This window comes from Hakea prostrata, chromosome 11, assembly GCF_041222555.1.
Source record: "Hakea prostrata isolate BN-2017 chromosome 11, UWA_Hpros_2, whole genome shotgun sequence".
Classification (NCBI taxonomy): domain Eukaryota; kingdom Viridiplantae; phylum Streptophyta; class Magnoliopsida; order Proteales; family Proteaceae; genus Hakea; species Hakea prostrata.
The window spans coordinates 5,918,668-5,939,516 of NC_142610.1; the positions used below are offsets into that span (position 1 = coordinate 5,918,668).

General features: G+C 36.3%; 2 protein-coding genes across 2 annotated transcripts; one reads left to right on the forward strand and one right to left on the reverse strand.

Moving 5' to 3' along the window:
- Positions 1 to 91: 91 nt before the first annotated feature.
- Positions 92 to 3,773, reverse strand: LOC148999761 (purple acid phosphatase-like). The gene is made up of 8 exons (XM_089139784.1): positions 3,573 to 3,773; positions 2,013 to 2,213; positions 1,798 to 1,909; positions 1,440 to 1,669; positions 1,167 to 1,305; positions 844 to 1,061; positions 487 to 605; positions 92 to 361 (listed from the first exon to the last, which is right to left on the reverse strand). Exons 1-8 carry the CDS (start codon positions 3,756 to 3,758, stop codon positions 163 to 165), a joined length of 1,404 nt encoding a protein of 467 aa, XP_088995910.1. The 5' UTR covers positions 3,759 to 3,773; the 3' UTR covers positions 92 to 162.
- Positions 3,774 to 13,520: 9,747 nt separating this feature from the next.
- LOC148999762 (zinc ion binding protein) lies at positions 13,521 to 15,772 on the forward strand. Its single transcript, XM_089140260.1, has 3 exons — positions 13,521 to 13,684; positions 13,798 to 14,718; positions 14,814 to 15,772. The coding sequence occupies exons 1-3, from the start codon at positions 13,524 to 13,526 to the stop codon at positions 14,914 to 14,916; spliced, it is 1,185 nt and encodes a 394-aa protein (XP_088996386.1). The 5' UTR covers positions 13,521 to 13,523; the 3' UTR covers positions 14,917 to 15,772.
- Positions 15,773 to 20,849: the final 5,077 nt, after the last annotated feature.

Genomic DNA, 20,849 nt, shown 5'->3' on the forward strand with positions numbered 1-20,849 from the left:
TATATCAAAAATATTACAATAGATACGTGGGACAAATAGCCTTTACTGCTCAATTACATTTAAAGTGATTTGGGTATCAACAACTGAAAATATCAATCACATATAAGTAGTGACTTATTCTTGGGAAACAAGTGAAAGAAGAGAACTCATTTATAATCACATTCACATTGGTAGCGTGCTGGAGTCATTCACAGGAAACCAGTATCTGTTGTGGAACCATAACGAATCTGCTTCTACTGCATAACCATCTTGATTTCTATTCCATCCGAAGAACGCATGGGTTCGGTTCTTGATCGAAAAAATTCCATGACCATAACTCATTTCACGGTATGCAGAATAATATGGCTGTGGATATGTCATGCTGCACAGTCAATCAAAAGGAATAAAATTAGAAACAAATATCTGAGCAAGTTGTTCTGTATACCATGAATGACATGAAGCTTTAGAATTCACAAAAGTAAAAGGAGAAGAATAAGTTGTTCTTACGGTGTTAGGCCTTCAATGTTTCCTCCATCGCCAATTGTTATGTATACAGGTGCATTTGGATCACTTATAGGTAAGCACAACCCATTAGTAATGTTGTATGCGATGTTTGATACTCGATACTGCAATGAATTTCATGATTGTTAAAACAAGAACAATTCGTATATCACGATTTTTCCTTCTTGGAGAAGTTGAGAATATATCAATATTGAAGACTTGAAGCTAATTATTCTGAAAACCACTAGTTGTCATGATTAATACACTATAAGGAGAAATCCTAAACCCCTAGCAATTCCTACAGAGATTTAATTTGAGATCTAACCTGCAATATGTAACAGAGTACAAGGTTCAGAAACTCACAAATCTTTCGTATGCATGAACATGGCCAGCAAATACGACATCAACTTTGTATTGTACAAGAAAAGTTTCAAATGCATTCCTCAAAGGTTCGCCTTCCATATATTGAATGTAGCTGTTATACATTGGTGCATGCACAAGGACGATCAACCATGGTGTCTCACTTCTATTCACTTTGGGCAATTCACTTGTAAGCCATTTGTATTGAGGAGTGTACTTTTCTGGAAGCAAGATAGAGAGAAATAGAGTTTATCATGAAACAATCTCGCCATTTAAATCAACCTGACCCAATCCTTGCTTCTACTTTGATTAACCCTAAATCTTACCAAATGCTGAATATGAAGCAAGAACGATGATGTATGCTGGACCTCGCTTGATTGAGTAATACATTGGCTCAATACTGCCGGAGTAGTTATATGGCGTCTGAAATCGGTTTAGAAAGGGCTTGTAAGGTACAGTTTCACCCTGCAACAAATCAATCACCATTGTTGATTAGCTTAGACATGTATTCTTGTTATTGTCTGCAGTAAAAGCCAGGACATGAATATATATTACGGATTACCAATATTGGTTGTGGGTTTTAGGGTTTGAATGCTTACATATGGAATGTCCAAGTCAATTTCATGGTTTCCCACTGTCCAAATCCAAGGTTGATAAGCAGCACTTCTCTCTATGAATCTGCCCCAAGTATCCCACCTAGTGTTGTCATGAAATGGATAGTTATCTGCATAAGAGAAGTCACCAACAAACAACACTGTCTGTCCCTGCAAAGGGTTGTTCTGGTAATGGGTGAGTGTTATGTTTGAGTTCTCAGTTTGCCCAAGGTCCGCTGCAAATCAATACTAATGTATTAGTACTGTCAAATCCGGATCCGCATGAAAGAAATTTCAAAATTTTTTTTTGTCGTTCTTCATTGCAGGAATCATTGTAGCCGATGATGATGGTTAGGGTAATTACCTATGAGACCAAATGTGTAAGGAACATCAGGCCCAACTGGTGGAGGAGTCGTGAATGAAAATTGTCGTGTTGTGTTGCCTACGCCGACTTCATAGTAGTATAAGGTGTTATACTGAATAAAATTATCAAAGCAAAGAGCTCTTATCAGGGTTTGGTGTGACTTCTTGCACTAGTAGGATAAGATTAGTAGACAGACACAGGGATGTAGTGATCACCTCCAAGTTATTGATGGTGGTGTGATGTATAAAGCCTGAAGAGTAGTTGTAGTACGTGTAGGTCACGTAGAAGCCTTCTGCAATGTATTGTGTTGTGCTGTTTGCAGCCCAGTAAAGCACAGTACTGGAACCTGGTTCCACTGGGGTGACCCAAGACACAATTACACTCTTCCCAACTTGGTCTCCCTGAGTTATATGAACCTAGTTGACACAAGCATCACAATTAAGTTAGAAAATGTAACCATGTCCAAACACCCTTTTTTCTTATGTCAAGAACTTCTTTTGTTTTTTTGTTTTTTTGTTTTTTGTTTTTTGTTTTTTTTTTTAAAGAACATATTAAAACACATATCTTTTTTTCCTACACCTTAGCTGGTATTTGGCCAGAACTGCAGTGTGAATGACTTAATGGTGTTCTTTTTCTGATAAAATAGCAATTAAAAGCTTAAATTATTCTATCCTTTTGTTTAGAAACCCACAATAACTTCTTTTTTTTGTTTTTTGCATTAACCAGGTTCCCTCTATATAAGTTGCAAAAATTAACTAGGTTTCAACTCGAACTTGTCACCCCAAATTGTGTCAAATTCTTTGAAAACCTAGTCCTGAGTTATTTAGACAAGTTGAGGTGTTAAAAGATTTTTAAGTCCCCGATATATAGTTTAACTATGACATTGAAAATTCTTTATGTATATAGGATTTCCAATTAAAACCTTCAAAACAAAAATAAACACGCCAAAATAGTATAACATTTGATCTTTCCTTCTACAAATAAAAGCTTTAGGTCAAGCTGCTACATCTTCTAGCTCATTTATATAAAAGTAGTGTTTGTGAGATTAATGGATTTTGATTAAAAAAAAGAAAAAAGATGAATGGATTTTGACATTTTGTGCTAATAAATTTACTCTTAGTGAAAGAAAAATAAAATTACATACACTATGAATGTTATTTGATCCCCCAATAAAAAGCTTTAGGTCAGCGCCTCATTATCTAGCTCATATATTTATAAAAGTAGTGTTTTTGAGATTCATAGGTTCTGACAATTTTGCAAATGAATGTACTCATAGTGAAGAAAATCAAAAACCATTGCATAATGTCTGAATGTTACTTGAAATTAAAAAAAAAATCTTCTAACAATTGATAATATCAATTGGACATAAATATATTAAAACTCTGAAGAATAATCAGCTCAAAACCTTCAAAATGTGTCATAGTCAAACTAAATAAGTGAAACCAAACCGAATAATAAAATATGATTCAGTTCGAATGTCTGTTTTTGAGTTAGATATATATGCCAAAAGTAGCCAAGTTTGAATAATACCATATCAGGTATATTACTATATAAATAATTAAAAAACCATTTAGCATACTATAGATTGTATATAGTATATTTTTAATACAATTAAGAATTGAAATAGAACAGAAACGAACAGGGTCAACATCAGGATCTCCAGTTCTCGTTTCAGTTCTGAATCACACCAACACTTTTTAGAACTGATACCAAACCCATTTACATCCTTACACACAAAATAGAAGAGCGGAAAAAAAGAGAGGGAGAGAGAGAACCTGCTCTGGTGCGTTGTAACCCGGAGGCACAGCAAAGACATCACTGTTGAGTGGCATATCAACAGAGGGGTAATTAACCTTCACATAACTACTAGTGATTCCTCCATTACACAACAGAGCTGAACTCAGGAAGAAACACACGAGAACCAGTGCATGAGTTCTCGAATTCATCCCCATCTTTGCCATCTTGGAGTCACAGTTCCAAGCCTCCAACTCCAATGGAATTAAAATCCAATGACCAGTATATATAGTTTCTGAATCAGTTAACATGAGAATCACTCATCGAATATCCACTATATCTTTTTCTTTCTGGATGATTGGATATCCATTCTTGATTCCCTTGATATGTGGAGAAAATAAAAGAGAAGAGGAGACAAAGAAAGATGGCATGTTCTTGACTGAACTCAAAGTTGTAGTCCAGTTTCATGGCATGGATTGCTTAGTCTTAGTAGGATAACCTAATTGTTTTCTGCGAAAAAGGCAAACCCGGTGTCGAAAGTTTTGCATTAATAGAATCAAAGGATATTTTTCCAAACCCCTAATAAACTGAGAACTCATGAAACCATGATGAGTTGAGAAGATGTGACACTAAGTTTAATGAACTGGGTGATTTTTCATTGTGATTAGTGAGAATACATAAAATAAATAAATAAAGGTTGACTCAATTTCAAATACTGAAAAAATAAATAAAAATAACAATACTAAAACCAAAATACTAGTAATTAAAGGAAACCTCACTAAACTAAAACACCAATTAAAAAGAAATCTTACTAAAGCCTAACAATTTTTTAATATGCTTTCTTTAATAGGATATATAATAATTGCATTATGTTGCTTTGTCTTGTCTACTAGCACAGCTTGATTTGTTTGATTTTTATTTTGTTGTAAGCTTGACTTTCACAAAATAGTCAACAAGTAGATTAAATTGTTATAATTGGTTGTCTTAATCATATATAGTTTAATTATTATATACCATTTAAATATAAATGTTACAAACCATCAAATCAAAGAACTTCCAGGTTTCATGGGCATAAGAGATCCTATAAAAAGGGTTTCTATCAATTCGATCGATAGGAGATGCTGTAGAGGCCATTCTCGTCATCCCTCCCAGAATTGCCAAATATCTAACAAAATGCTTGGCAACTTTTTTGTATAGGAAACTAAAAGTAGGATATTGAAAATGATATACTTTGAAGATATTGCATATAGGAGGAACTCACCAAATTACACATATCAATTATCAACCAATGAAAATCCTTAAAAAATAATTGAAATAGCTCTAATTCTATAATTTGAGATAATGGCTTTCTTCTCACTTGGGTTTCCTCTTTATCAATCGATGATGCATTATTTTGTCAACCTTTTATTTTTTCGAGCAAACAAGTTGACCACATCGACCCCGACGCTAAATTAAGAACGAGATTTAAGAATATGAAATAATGAGAATCCAATAGATGGGACTACCCGCGGTTTAAAGATGCTATAAATTAGCAATATGTATTCGCACCGTTTTGATATTTATTATCTTTTTATTTTTATATCAAAATTCATAACGATTTCATAAAAAGGAAAATTTGCATGGTTACATGGTGAGGGGGTATGTCACTTGGGGAAGTGATTTGTTCTGATTAGGGAAGGGGTATGCTGTTTGTGAACGGATACATGTTTATTCAAGGGGGTACGTTGCTTGGGGGAAGGGTATGTCGTTTGTGAACGGATACATGTCTATTCAAGGGGAGTATTTCTGATCAAGGAAAGGGTATGTTGTTTGTGAACGCATACATGTCTATTCAAGGGGGTATGTTGCTTGGGGGAGTGCTTTGTTCTGATTAGGCGAAGGGTATGTTGTTTGTGAACGGATACATGTCTATTTAAAGGGGGTATTTTGGTCAACCAAAAAACATACCACAACTGTTTCAAGTTTTTCTTTTATATAGTAGTATGATATGATTACTTTTATCTCTACCCAAAAATGGTTGATGGACTACTATTGTAATCCGAGTTCAAAACATTGATACAGTTTATTAACAAAGATTACTAGCTAAGGATGCATAGGAAAATCATTCCCCAGACTCTAGTTGAGAAGGATTGTTTGGCATTGGCCAGATTTCCCCTTTGTTCATAATTTAACAAACCATTTGACTAAATACATGACAAAGAACCTCCGAATACTTATCTATAAAATTGGTGTCCCTTACAAATTTCTATTATTACATAGAGCAAAAGGTTTTTATACAATTCATGCATGGTATATAATTATGTTATGAAGATAGGACAAGAATGAAAAATTATGTATATACAAGATTGTGGTCATCTAATGATTGAAAATACCATTAACACCATATATGGGCATGTAAGATTACCTTTCCTTTGTTATCTACTTCTTACATAGATTCAATTATTTTTATCTTTCTAAAAAGAAATATAAACAAACCATTATTGAATTTTCCACTGCATTTAAATGAAACTTGATAAGTAGGAAATAGCCTTTGGAATTTATTTGTCCACAGGATTTCAGCCCTTAAGATCTACCACCTTGTAAATATTTGTAATAACATTAACAATGCCATCTAGACTTTTTAAATAAAATTTTTGATTATTTATACTATTATTTGGGGACCAAATCTTGTATCATTATAAAGACTAAATTACATATATATCTTTTATTTTTGTAAATTATTATGTCAATATCTCTTGTAATTTGTTTTATTATAATCCTCCTGTTTCAAATCATATATCAAATGCACTCCTATTAGAATGATGGAATTAAATGATGACTCAACGTCCATCATATTTTTTAAATCCACATCTTCCCTCTTCTATCATCAAAATCATTTTGACTTCTGAAAAAAAACAGTGTGAGAAAAAGAAGAGAGGAAGGTAAAGAACAATCATGTCAGATTTTAAAATATTTTTTCAATTTCTTCCTGACTTATAAGAAGATTCAGCAAACTTATCATTTAAAATTAATGATGTTAGGCAGATAGGAACAGTTGTAATAAAATAAATTCCAAAAAATATAAGCATAATAGTTTATAAACCCAAGAAATGTATATTTAATTTTTTCTATAATAAAACATTTAATTAATCATATACCAGATACGTGTTGTAATGATCTAAACTTTTTCTAAATTGCCCTTGTAAATTTGACAACCTAGCTAGTCTTGTCCATGCATGTTTCACACACATAAGGATTTGTTTGAATATCCTTGAACTCATTGTTTTGGAGTATGTACGTGTTGTCACAAAAAACCAGAAGTAGAAAAATATAACTAATGAACTTAGAAAGAAAATATAAAACTTTATTAATCCAAAGAGGCAAAAGAACATGGAAGAAAGAAGAAAAAAAAAAAAGGCAAAAAAAATGCCCATCATATATTAGACATCATATTTTTAATCGTTAGTATCAAGAGCTTGAACAAACAAAAGATAAGAAACATGATATCAGGTTAGCAGGAACTCTTTCGTCGAAGACAAAAATAAAATGAGAAATCCAATCGAACATCCTAACATCAAATGCCCTTGAAATCTACAAAAATCTTGAAAACTAGTTCTCATTTCAACCAAATAATAACCAAGCAGTAGTGGTGTTATGCCAAGTGATTCTTGGACTCCTGAACTAGGGTCAATCGGGTTCGGTTTATTCGTCAGGTTCCATAATACGGAAGCTTGTCGGTCACTGTCAAACAATGACACTTCTTGGAATATGGTTATTAGCTATCCACTTGTTGGCAAGCACTTGTGGAACAATTGCTTAGTGGACTTCTCGAACATCAGTTGTTGGCATGGATTTTTATCGAATACAAAGCACTCCTTAAATAGTTGTATTCATGCCAGAGCATTGAATTCAACATTTAATCCATCGTACCTATGCATTAAATGATCTACATTTATCAGGAGATATGCCAACATCTTGAAATACCTTTAGTGTCAACTTTTTGTAGAGATCTATATGAACCTTGTCGAACATGCCCTAGAGAAGCATTCATTCAGTTCCTTCAATAAGCCTCGTTGGGAATCAGATCTAGCCATCCTATAGCTAGCTCAGTCACCTTCATCACCTTCTCTAACTATAAAAACAATCGCTTAGACTTTCGTTTAATAAGACAAAATTATCTCTTACACTTGCTCAAGAGTTTCATCTCTTCGGGCATTTGATCCTCTTAGAGAGGAATGACTAATGAGTTCTGAGCTCAACCAAATAGAAAGAAGTTAAACAAAATATTTAGCAATTGAGAATCATTAGAAAACTAAGCAAGACCATAATATCATATGAACTGAAAACCCAAATGATGAGTTCTACTAAGTAGAGTGACAAAGAAGAATTAGAGGCCTATCGACAACTTGAAATCTTCCACCAACCAAACTAAGATGAGGTATAATGTAACTCTCAAATAATTTTTTCCACACCCAACACCCACGCTTACGAAGTTCTTCCAACAATGTGGATCTCTGTCTCTGCGTTTTATCATTTTTTTGCAACTATATCATTCTTCTTACTTTTTTTTGATTCTTTTCTTTCAAGTTCAACCTCTATTCTTTGGCCTACCATTGATTCAGCAACCAAATAGAACTTCTGAAGTTCTTAGTACTAGAATTAGTGGGCAAAACCATGCACATCCAAACATGTTTCTGTAGTTCTAAGAATTGTGCTTGAAATTCAAAACTTCATAATTGGTCAGGAATTCGGTACTAGAATCTGGCCAGAGTTCAAACTTCTTATAATTAGAATCTGACCCAAAAGTTTTAGGATGGAGAGTGGTTGGATTCTAGGGTTTTCAGCAGCAAAGAAGTAAGGAATGTTGGACTTTCATGCTTCTTCTCCTTCATCGAACGGCAGAGTTGTGTGTGTGAGAGAGAGAGGTTCAACCAACTTGACCTCAACTACATCTTCCATCACACCCAGCTAGTGAGCCAACCCTCCAAAGCCAAGTCTGCATAACCAATCCTTGGATTATATGCTCATATTGTTTAGTTTTGTGCCAGAACATCAAATAATTAATTTGTGTTTTATTTCTACAGGAATCATCTGAGGTTCTTTCTGCTCAACTAGGAAAATTGAGAGCAGAAAAAAAAAACCAGAATTAAAGAGGCAGAAGAAAGAAGAGAAGGCTAAACTGAAACTTATGCTAATGAAGAAAGACAGAGATGATGAATCATCATCTAGCTCCTCATCCGAACCAAGTGAGAGCGAATGTGAAAGGGTGGTTCATATGACAAAGCTTAGGAATGGGGAATCGGCAGAACCAGTCTACCAATGAACTAGAAGCATTAAGAACAACCACAAACTTTTCAATTGAACCTCAAAGAACACAGTTTGAAGACCTACAACCAACCCTTTGTGTCTTGGGGTGGGATTGGACAATGTGAATAAAAATGTCACTAACTTCTTTAGGGGTGGAAAGAAAAGATTTGGTTCTGATGACAACTTAAAAGAGATGTATATAACATAAGCCGTGTCCCAACTAAATGGGGCAGACCATATGGATTCCTACCCTCCAATCAGTTCTGTTTGAGGTTATGCTAGATACACGGTCTAAGTTATGCATATCCTTTCTCACCACTTTTCCTAATGCTATCTTAAGTTTGCCCCTAGCTCCTCTAGTTTTTTCAATTTTGATTATATCACTTCTCCTTACAGGGGCATTTATAAACCTCAATTGAATGTGATTGTGCCACTTCAAACTACTTTCTTGAAGCCAAACCCTTAAAAGCAACGTATCTAATTCAGTAAACAATGGATGAATGTGAAGAACAATGAGATTTTGATTGTCAAAAGGCGATTTTTACAGTAACGACTTAGAATTTCAGGCCATTATCTTTTGAAATGCTTGGCATATAATGTTCTTGAAACATGTGAATATATTTGACGAAAAGCTAATGGAATTCTCTTTATGTAATTCGGTTGGTCTACAATAGTAGTGTTAGGATAATTTATCAAAAGTGCAGACCGAATAGGAACTGGAACCGACTCTAATGTCGATCCAAGCCTTGCTAAATTGAAGTATAACCTCTTCAACATTTCTTTGAGGAAGAGAAGTGTTTAGCAGATGAGCAATCCCTCTACAACAGACCATTAATATTCCAAGTCTGATTATACAACCTCTTTGTTGTTTCATTGTAGATTGATTGAGATTTTTCTTCCACAAAGGGAAATATTAGTGGCTTTAGCATCTAGAAATTCATTCTCTGATTGAGATACTGGCAAAATAAAAACTATACAAGTATTGCAAAGTAAAAGTTTGCGTTGAATTCTCAACAACCACCCTATTTCTTCCAAGAGAAAGCATCGAGTAAAAGAAAAGATGACTCCATTCAGTTGGATAAGGGCATAAGGCTGATGTTGTTGTGTTCTTGGTTTTGGAGATCGGGATAAAATTGTGTGTTTTTCTTGGGATTCTAGGTAACTATGAGTTTTCTACAGCATTTGATGGTGCATGTTGCTTTTTTTTTTATATATATCAACTGAATAACATTTACATTTTCAGAAGGGTAAAAAAGCAGGAAGTAATGCTTTTGAACAGATCAGAAGAAAAGAATAATGATACATGAACATACAAATTAGGGATCCCAATTTGTTAAGCCAACAATAAACTTGAAGTAGAAATAATATAACTAATGAACTTAGAAAAAATGTATATTTTTATTTATCCGAAAAGGCAAAGGAAAAAAATCTCCATCATATATTTGATATTATATTTTTAGTCATGAGCATCAAGAGTTTGAAAAAAACAGAACAAAAAACATATTTATGTCATATTTAGTTTGAAAAAACATAATATCAGAGGTTAGGAAAACCTCTCTTTTGCACCCTTTAAGATTTTTTTTTATGTCATATTTATTGATTAAGCATATTTTAAAATTAGAATAATGAAAGTTTAGATTATGCATATTCAAATTTACAAGAAGTTAGATTATGCATATCAATTATATATATAATTCAAATTTGATCAGGGGATATGGACGGGGTCGAGCTAATCAAGGACATGGTCAAGGGCAATAAGGGACAGAGTTAGAATCAGGGTCAATATGGGACAAGGACATAATCAGGGCGATCAAGGATAGAGACATGGCCAATCAAGGACAGGGACAATATTAGGGACAATTAGGGATAAAGTTAAGGCCATCAGGGCCAATCAGGGTTAAGGACAGGGCCAAACTGGCCCAGTTAGGAAAAATTAGGTTGGGAATGGATTTGGCTTGGTTTTATAGGGCTTAGGGACAAGGACAAGATTTTGAGGCCTTGAATTAGAGTCAGAGCAGGAGTGAGCTTAGCCAAAACATATAGGACTAGGATTGAAATTGAAAAAGTTCGGCCTAGCTCGGCCTGCAGTCTTACGGCATATAAAAAATGTAAACACCCTATTTTTTCAAAAAAAAAATATTAAAATACTTTTGAATCAAAGCTCACCATAATAACAAAATAAAACCTCCTAAAAATTTGGGCCACAACCAATCATCTTGAAGAAATCAAACTTCTTAATAAGACCTGTTGCAGCAGTGATGACCAAAGCAAAAAATGACTATTGAGACGTGTTTAGACCTTGAAACATTTTAAATAGTGAAAAGTGGTCTTTACCATAATAGATGACACATTATCAAACACCCGTACATCATTCAAGTAATTCCAATCAAGCCATTAAAAGAGTTACAAGGATCCACTAGTCAAGTGGTCTATGGCAGGCCTACCAAGTTAATGGGGACGAGATTGAATCTCTACTGAGTTTTATTATGTTTTTAACAGATGATTTTTATATATATATTAGGGATGAGGGTATTAAGGGTGTTAATCATTATGATTTCGGGGGTACGGTTTCTGTACGGTACTGACTTTGAATATCGAAAACCAAAATCATACCATGCCAAATTTACACGGTATAAGTACAGTTTCGATACTTGAAAAATAATATGGTACGGTTTCGGTATAAAATCAGTGCAAAAAAACAGTTTAAACACAGTATATAAGGGTGGGGGGAATATTACTAGTATAAGTGCCACCGGATGGGTGCAAACCCAGAACCTCCCCGTGGGAAATTGGGGTTAACCGCTCTACTAATCCACCATTGGCCTAAAGAAAAGTCCTTATTGTCCAAAGTGGTAATACATGTACTTATGACCATAGGATCATGAAAGATAATTAAATGTTTTTTACTTGTATTATCAAATATTTGACAAAAAATAGCATAATTCAAAATAATATTTTTATTGAGTTATTGTGGATATGATCTTTAATGCAGCAACTTGTAGGTTAAAGTGGAAGAGTGGTTTCATGATAGGTTTGAAGACTTGGAGTTAACACTAAGGAACTTCCAACGGCGTGTACTTTAAACGTCAAAGGACTAATCAATTTGTTTGACTTGAAACACCAAGCAAAGAACATTTAATGTAGACCTTAAATACTAGATACTTCTTTCAAAGAATAGAAAGACACTTTCTAGGTGCAAAATTATATATTTGATACAATATAAAACTTTATACGACATAATATTGTCTTATGCAAATTAGGTACAGCTTCGGACATACCGCGAAATGGTTCCATCAAAACCAATACATACGGTACCGAATTTTGCAATGTTCAGTACATAATTGACACCATTAGGAGGTATTACATAATATAACATCAGTCGGGGCCGAACCCACAACCTCTTCATTTACAGGTTTTGGTTTTACCAACCGACCAACCATGCAATGGAACTACTGAGTTTTATTGGGCAAATCGAAATTCATCATGTCTTCAAAGAAACTGATTGAACGTTAAAGATACCACTAAGAGGATCAAGCTTTTAAATATTCTTTATAGATCCTCCTCCAAAGTTACAGGGACCGCTGTATATTGTCGACACAGAGCGATATATCGCCATGTCGTTGGGGGGTGACACGACTCTCCCCAGCAACATGACATGTACAATATGTCGGCAATATATCGCACTATGTCGGTGATATATCGCCGAAAAATCGGCGATATATCGCTACATTCGCCATATATAACAGTATTTCATTCGTTTTTTGCCCATTTTTTGTTCGATTTTTGCCAAAGTGACATAGGACCTCTATAGGCTGCGGGGGCGCTGCCCTCACACCCCCGCCAGAGCAACCTCCCCGGACCCTGTGTCCGTTGGCAACAATATGTGAAGCATGAGTCATACTCAACATAATTGTATAATGAATTACAAACTTTAGTACATCTATTTATTAGTTGTGTATTTGTGTTCTTTTTGGATATTTACATTAGTTTATATGAATTTTCCAAACTTCCAGTTTTGCCCGCATATAGCCGGACATGTGCCAATTAGAAACTTTAGATTTAGGTGATGTTTTAGGTTAAAATAATACTCCCAATGTGTTTATTGGCCTCAAAGTAGGCTACACCTCAAATTTCATGTCAAAATGACCTCAAATACCCTTCAAAACAGGGGTCGATTTTTCTTCGAACCCTTGCAAAAAATCATGAGACATGTCGCCCGTGTCGCCAGGGACCGACAAGGCGACACCCGGCGACATGTCGGTCCATGACAGGGACTCTATGATCGACGTTTGTGGATTTGCCACAAGTCTGAATCATCTCTCCTCCTCAAACGGCTTTACAACCACAAACTATAGTGGGGTCTATAAGTAAAAAATTATAAAATATTTAAAAAATAAAAAACTCATCACCTAATCTTGTGAGTCCCAACGTAGTTTGTGGTTATAAATCGGTCGGAGAGATGATCCGAACTCATTTGCCACTACTAGTTTGCCAACTCTGGGACATTGACCCCATTTTTGCCACCCCCACTCAAAAACGGTACAATGCACTACATCAGTACATTGTAATTTGTAAGCCTCAAAATGGGATCGGGACTCGTGAGTCAGGATTCAAGACTCGTTACCAAGTACCCACTAACGAGTCACGATCCAAATATCCAGTTTAAGAGGCGAGGTGAAAGAGCGGGAAACGAGAGGGGGAAACAGATGGAAGAACAACCCAATTGCAGAGGAGGGGGAGAATTGGTGTTAAACCTCGAATCCAACTCATCAATTTCCATCAACTATGACCCTCAATTTGGGCCTCACGAAGATCTGATCCTTCTTGAGGTCGATGAGAAGCTTCTCCCAGATATCCTTGAGCAGAGGTAACCCAATCTTTACTTTCCAAGTCTCAGTTTTTTCTTCTAGGGTTTGATCTTCATTTCAGCCTTCAAACAGGTTTAGGTTCTAAATTCAATTAAATGGTTCTTCTTTGTAGGGTGACTTTTCGAGGTCAGCCGAATGAAGAAGCCGTTTTGTGTACTTCCTCAAAGACTTACTCTGTCAAGTTCGTTGGAAACTCCAACAGTGTATTCCTTATTCCTCCTACCAATTCGTCTATTGTGAGTACAAATCCTGATAATGAGAAGGAAAAAGTTTCTGGGTCTGTCTTAAAAGTGGCATCTGGAAACATGGAGCTAGTTGAGATCGCTCCGAAGCTTGACAAGCTCAAGTCACTCCTGAGACAGAATCCTTACAGACCCGAGGATAAGACGGATATGGACGAGTTGGGGGTTGAGGAGACGGATAAGGATAATTTGGGCTTGTTTCCATGGGAGGAATTGGTTGATAGGGTTCAGGCTAGTGATGAGGAACTGAGAACCGGGTTGCGAGCACTTTCGGCTGTAGAGATTGATGGAAGTTGGGGAATTGTTGATGAGGAGTACATGAACAATCTTCTGACAGTGCTTTTGCATCTGTCGGTATCCGAAGGTTGGTCTTGGAATGCACTTAAGGAGGATGAAGTCGTAGGTTCTATGGAGGTTCTTGGTTATCCGAGTAGGCTTGTGCTACATTCTTTGGAAATGTATGGAAATAGAGTTGAGGAGGAAGGGAGCAAAGGTCATATTTGGATGTTAGATGAGAAGCGTGTTTGTGTGCATTTTGCCAGAGAGATTCTCAAATGTGGGAAGAGGAAGATTGAGAGTTTCATGGAGGAGTGGATGGTGAAAGTCCCACAAGGGATGCGTGCGAGCTTTGATATGTTAGAGGGTGAAGTTTTGGTTGAGAAGTTTGGAGTTGAGACATGGCTTCGTGCCTTTAGTGTTTCTTCTTTGTCCTCTAACCCTGCTGAGCGTTTTTCTGCCCTCTTCAGGGAAAGGCAGAAGTGGGAAATGAAGGATCTAGAACCCTACATCAGGTATGCTCCTATTGCTTTCTTTCTGAGTAGTTATTTCTACTTCATTCTGTTTCAGGGGAAATAATTGAAGTTTCATTTTGTCTTAAAACATCTAGGGACTTAAGAGTTCCTGGTCTATCTTCCGAAGGTTTACTTCTCAAGTATACTCGGAGAACACAGCCCACTAAGGATTCAGAACCTGTCTTCACTGCAAGATAATAGATAATGTATCTCATGTGGTACTTATGCTACCTCTTGCTTATCCTGAGTTGTTTAAAGAATTAGTGTACGACATTGAAAGCTTCAAATCATAAACATTGTAATTGAGCCATTTTTTAAATCCTTTAGTTTAATATGAGGGAGTTTCTTTTTCTTGATGAGAAATTCCAGATATCTTGCAGATTTCGTATTTCTTGTCCTCGCATTGTATGATTACCATTATCGTCTTGCAATTAGCAAGTTAGGACATAGAGGCAAAAGAAATCTCCCCCTCTTTATTTGTATGCCCATAAATTTTCAGATGGAATGCTTATAAAGTTATTTACTAATCACTTGAAATCTTGGCAGTGCCTGAATTGTGTTTCTGGAGTGTAGCATAGTATTTCTTTTCATTGCCTTGGGCAGAAGTGGATAATTCATGCAAAGGTTTCTCATGTGATTTCTGCAAGCAAAGTTTATAGATCCTTTTTCTCAATATATCTATCAAATCTAGATATTTTCCTGTAGATATATTCCTACACTTTGGATTAATTTCTTGCCTACATGCGTCCATGGTGTGATTACACTTCCGCACTTGTTGCCTCAGGCAGGCATTTGAACAATATTTTGCTTGGTGGGATTCTCTATCTAACCTTTGCTAACTATCTACTATGCATGGGTGCAGCATGTACATCCAGGATATACCCAAGTATAAGGTTAAAATTTAAAATTCTAGGATCTACGAAAAAGGGTTTGGCTAAAGTTCTTACAATGTGAGCTTCTGGGCTGACACAGAATCCTTCATCCTTTTTCGGGGCTTGAGACTGGTAGCACAAAATACTTGCAGAGTTAAACTAGAGTAAAAGTGCAGTGGAAATTTAAAGGGGGGAAGGATGAGCTCAACAAATCCTGGATTGGGTCTGTATTGCTAGGAGATTTCTAATATTTCCTGTAGGATTCACCCAAAAAAATATTTCCCATAGGAAGATGTGAGAACTTGATAACAGTATCTCTCTACCAACATAATTCTTTTTCAGAACTTTCTTTTAATTTTCATGGGATGAAAGGAGCATATCGAGTTTTGAACTTCTTATTCAACCTCTTCTCATTCTATTTGTTGCTGCCAACGACTATACAGTCCTTCATTGGAGAAAGTTAATTTTATTTATTTATTTTTTTCGCGACCTAGGTTTTGCGAACCCTAATTTGGTTCCCTAGGGCCCTCACTAAGTTGAGAACTCTAGTTAGAAAAGTATCAAGCCAACCTAGAAAAAGTGAAACCAGTGTCTGAACCATTGATATGTAAATGTTTGGTTTTGTTGTGGAGATGCAAACCCACATGAGGCATGAGTGGTAACCTCCTAGACGGCTGGAATTTTAAATTGGCGTTGAGGTGGAACAGAATCTGTCTCTTACCTGAAGGGCTTTTGTCTCAACAACAGTTAATTTGTCCTTAAATGCAAATAAGAAGGTACTGAATTGTTCAATGGTTTGCCCATAGTTTTCTTGGTGACAAGGTAGACCAAGGTGGTTTCATTCTCTCCATGGCATGAGATGATTATGTTTACCCCATATTGAATGGTCAAAAGAGGTAAACACTCATAGTATAAAGCCTTGGGATGGAAGACAACTGATTGCTCAGTTGTTTCCTTGCTGGTAGAATTCAGGCTTCAATGAGATCAAGGGTGCAATTCTCTTGTTGTCACCTTGTTTAATGAGGCACCCCCCCCCCCCCCTCTTTCTTTTGTTGCTGTAGTTGAAGTCCTATTGTGAAGTTAATAAGAAAGAGTAAAAGACCCAAACAAAAAAAGAGTTGTAGATGGCACAGTGAATATGCAAGCTTGTGTATCTCAGTTATATCAACTCTGTCAACTGAGATAGGTTGAAATGAGTTGATAGACCCCATAATGTCTTGGTGCAGCACTTTTTGCATGGAGTAGCAGAGGAGTTCTTAGGTCTAAGTGAATTCTATTTGGGGTGGGTAAAATAAAGATAGGAATAAGAGATGATTGGGATGCATTGGGTTGAATAAGAACTAGGAGTAATGTCTGTTATGCAACAGAGGAATAAAATTTGTATGCTTCGGTGGGGAATGATGCTTTGTCTAATAGATGCAGGTATTTTGAATTATCACCTTTCATGAAGACGATGATAAGTAATGACACCCATCATAAATGAACCCTGTACCCCTCTGGTTAGGCAGCATGGAGCAGCAGCAGCTGCTGCTGCGCCACCACTGCCAAATGCTTTGTTTTACTTCATCCTCTTCCTTCTTGTTCCTATGGTGGTCACGGGCAACTGTATCAGTGTCACTTTTTTATTTTTGTTTCACCATTTTTTGTACTTTCTAGCAATTTCCTCTATTTTCTTTCTCTTTTCCTCCTATTATCTGTCGAGGCACCTTGAGAAATTATTCTCCTAGGGGTTCAAAATTTTCCCTGTCACCTAGGCAACATCCTGACAACTATTCTTCAACCTCTGAAATTCCAACTAGGGTGACAGAGCTTCCTTCAGATTAAGAGAACTGTCTAACCACCCCATCCGATATTTTCAACCTGTTGCCATTAGTTTGGACAACTGATGATGTATTGCAGATCCAAAAATGTATCAAAACTTTTGCTATTATTCTATCTTCAAATAGTGTAATTTACAAACAATGCTGAAAATGCCAAAGCATAAGAGAAATTTTATAAGCCAAAAATGACAAGCTGGATTGATACTCCTCAATATGTCAACTGCGCTTCTCCAAGCCCCAAAATGGTCTCACCTCATTTTATGCCATGTCGTTCTTCGGCCAAAAGCACCTCCTGATTAGGACCCAGTGTTACAATATTTAGTACCTAGTGAAGAACCTGGACTGCTTATGTTGCAATTCTTGTTGCCCAAATATGAATTTAGCTTAACTGTCTTGGGATGTTAGGGTTAAAAAGGTTCCTTGTGGGTAGTTGATACTAATCTCCGACCAGAAAACTCTTGTACAGTAGTACAGTACATTTGTAGTGTTTTTAAACCAGAATTGATCGAAACTTTGTATCTATAGATAATTCTGAATCCACCAGTCTCTAATCGGGTACTCTATTTTAGTGGTAGACCCAGTGTAAAGAGTTGTAGCAAAATCTGCATCAGCATTTAGAAACTAATAAGAGAATCTGACCTGAACTCTAATTGGTATCAGACTAGTCCTGAGCTACTATAAGTGTTGCATTTCCAGAGGAGTGTTGATTGCCCAAGATATAGAAAAACAACAACAACAACAACAATAAGCCTTTTCCCAACTAAATGGGGTCGGCTACATGGATTCTTGCCCTCCAATCGGTTCTGTTCAAGGCCATGCTAGATACAAGGCCTAAGCTATACATATCCTTTCTCACCACTTCTCCTAAGGTTATCTTAGGTCTACCCCTAGCTCTTCTAGTTCCTTCAATATGGATTATATCACTTCTCCGAACAGGAGCATTTATAGGTCTCCGTTGAACGTGGCCGTGCCACCTCAAACGACTTTCTCTAAGCTTATCACTTATAGGAGCAACTCCCAGACCAACTCTAATATGATCGTTTCTTATCTTATCCATCCTAGTTTTGCCACTCATCCATCTTAGCATCCTCATTTCTGCTACACTGAGTTTATCTATATGATTCTTCTTAACAGCCCAACACTCTGCACCGTACATCATAGCTGGTCGGACAACAGTCCTATAAAATTTTCCTTTAAGCTTTAATGGAATACGCCGATCACATAAGACCCCGGATGCACCTCTCCACTTCATCCACCCTATTTTAATTCTTTGGGAAACCTCATCTTCTAAATCACCTCTTTTACTTATGATTGAACCTAGGTACCTAAAACAATCACTCTGAGGAATCTCTTTATCGTCAAGTATCACCACTTCATCATCTGCCCGATCATGACTAAAGTTACAAACTAGATATTCTGTCTTCGATCTACTAAGTTTAAAGCCTTTTGATTCCAAAGCTACTCTCCATGATTCTAATTTGGTATTAATCCCCACTTGGGTCTCATCAATCAACACAATATCATCCGCAAAAAGCATACACCAGGGGGCCTCATCTTGAATGTCTTTGGTTAATTCATCCATTATTAGTGCAAATAGATATGGGCTTAAAGTTGACCCTTGATGTAGCCCAACTGTTATCGGGAATTCATTACTTTGTCCCCCCACTGTTCTAACACTAGAAAATCTCAGAAAGTTGTATCACAGGACTGATCTTTTGAATCTGAACTCAAATTAGTATACCAACTGGGAAGATATGGGCTTAAGTTACCCAGAAAAAAAACTTGAGTACAGAATGGGAATTTAGTTACCTACACTATCTTTGCTTGTATTGATGTGTTCAGTAGGTTCCTTGGCAATGCAGCTTGTGTATTTTTAAGGTCTTCAGTGTGAATGTCAAGGAACCTTTTCAATTCCCTGCGTCTGGGAATATTGAATGTTTGAATGGATTTAGTCAATTCAAGCCAAACTTTCAATCTTTAGCTTATGTGAGCAATGTGGTAGTAGGCAAGATGTAGAAGAGATTGTTCACTGGAAATGAGGAAGAGTAGTAAAAACCATTGCATGTGTCTTCCAAAAACTCTTTTGTGCAGTCCTGGCTTTGGTGGGTTGGTTTGGTGGTAGCCTTGGATCAGATGAAGTACTTGGAGGATGACTTGAGCTTTTTAGTTTAAAGTGAGTAGAGATACAGGTTGAGTGTTTTCATTTTTTTTCTTTTTAATTGCCATGTGTTTCCTCTTGTTTTTTCTTTTTCTGGAGCGGGCTGTGGTTTACTACATGTAATTTTTGTTTTTCCTGTTTTTTTTTTTTTTTTTGGGGGGGGGGGGGGGGGGAGTGCGCCATAACCAGACACAAGAAGGGCAAAATGACGGTCCCAACCACATAAAATGAAAACTGCCACCCTTATTGGGGTGCATTGCAGTGGCTCTCATTAGCCCTTTGTACAAGGGCCACAAAACATGGCAGCAATTCCCTTGTATTTAAAATTATAGATTTTGATATATGGTATGGATTTGTCTGAAGCAAGGTGTTATCAGCTCATACAAGCGTGCTTGAACTGCTGAGAAGAAATGGATTTTGGTGAATGTTTATACAGGAAACAGCTTGTCTTCTTTAACCCTTAGCTTTCTGATTTTTACAACGAAATAGATTTAAAGGGAGAACTTTTAGAATGACTTGGAGAAATGGTGTTTTGCAAGGTTTCCAAATATTGAAGACAATTATGTTGGGGCTGTTTGTTTTAACATGTAATTTTGTTGAACACTTCGAAATTGGATGTAGCATTAAGAGAAGGTGATAGAGGATTTGCTTTGCTTCTGATGCGGGTGCCAAGAATCATGAGCATTATTAGTGGTCTTTTTGTTAGAGGATGGACCTCAGCAACAATGGTAAAGTTGTTTCATTGTGACATTGTATTTCTAGTGAATTGTAGAAGCCAGTGTTTCTTTCAATCTCTCATCATTATGATATCAAAGCAAGGAGGTGTAGTTCTCTTGGATACTGCATAGGTAGAGTTTTCTTGACATTTCTTCTCCCAGTCCTAGAGGAAGTATGTTTGCTGCAATTGGTGCAGTGACCCGCATGAGGCCACATCCTTTTGATCCTCAGCTGTCAGGGTTAACCTAAGTGAGCCAATAGTAAACCATGGATCTAGGGAATTGATAATCTGAGCTATTTTAACACTTCCAGCCCAGGAAAGTACAGTATGAAGCCAAAAAACTTATATTTCTATTGCTGACACAAATACACAACAATTGTATCACTAGTGCAAACTGTTTGGAGAAGGAAATATCATTTGCTCATTCTTATAGAAAGTAGAAACTATTGTTACAAGTTGAATCTATAGCACAAATGATAAATTGCTGAACTATTTGGAATGATTTTGTTTTATCTTAAACCCAAAATTGTATTGTACAACCATTTTGAAACTCATGTAGATTT

What these genes read in the sequence shown, in the direction of transcription:
- LOC148999761 (XM_089139784.1), bottom strand. Translation starts at nt 3,758, where the DNA reads ATGGCAAAGATGGGGATGAATTCGAGAACTCATGCACTGGTTCTCGTG. An exon ending in CCACCATCAATAACTTGGAG is followed by an intron (nt 1,910 to 2,012) that starts GTGATCACTACA and finishes AATTTTATTCAG; the next exon opens with TATAACACCTTATACTACTA. An exon ending in AACATTGAAGGCCTAACACC is followed by an intron (nt 362 to 486) that starts GTAAGAACAACT and finishes TTGACTGTGCAG; the next exon opens with CATGACATATCCACAGCCAT.
- LOC148999762 (XM_089140260.1), top strand. Translation starts at nt 13,524, where the DNA reads ATGGAAGAACAACCCAATTGCAGAGGAGGGGGAGAATTGGTGTTAAAC. An exon ending in CCAGATATCCTTGAGCAGAG is followed by an intron (nt 13,685 to 13,797) that starts GTAACCCAATCT and finishes TCTTCTTTGTAG; the next exon opens with GGTGACTTTTCGAGGTCAGC. An exon ending in GATCTAGAACCCTACATCAG is followed by an intron (nt 14,719 to 14,813) that starts GTATGCTCCTAT and finishes TAAAACATCTAG; the next exon opens with GGACTTAAGAGTTCCTGGTC.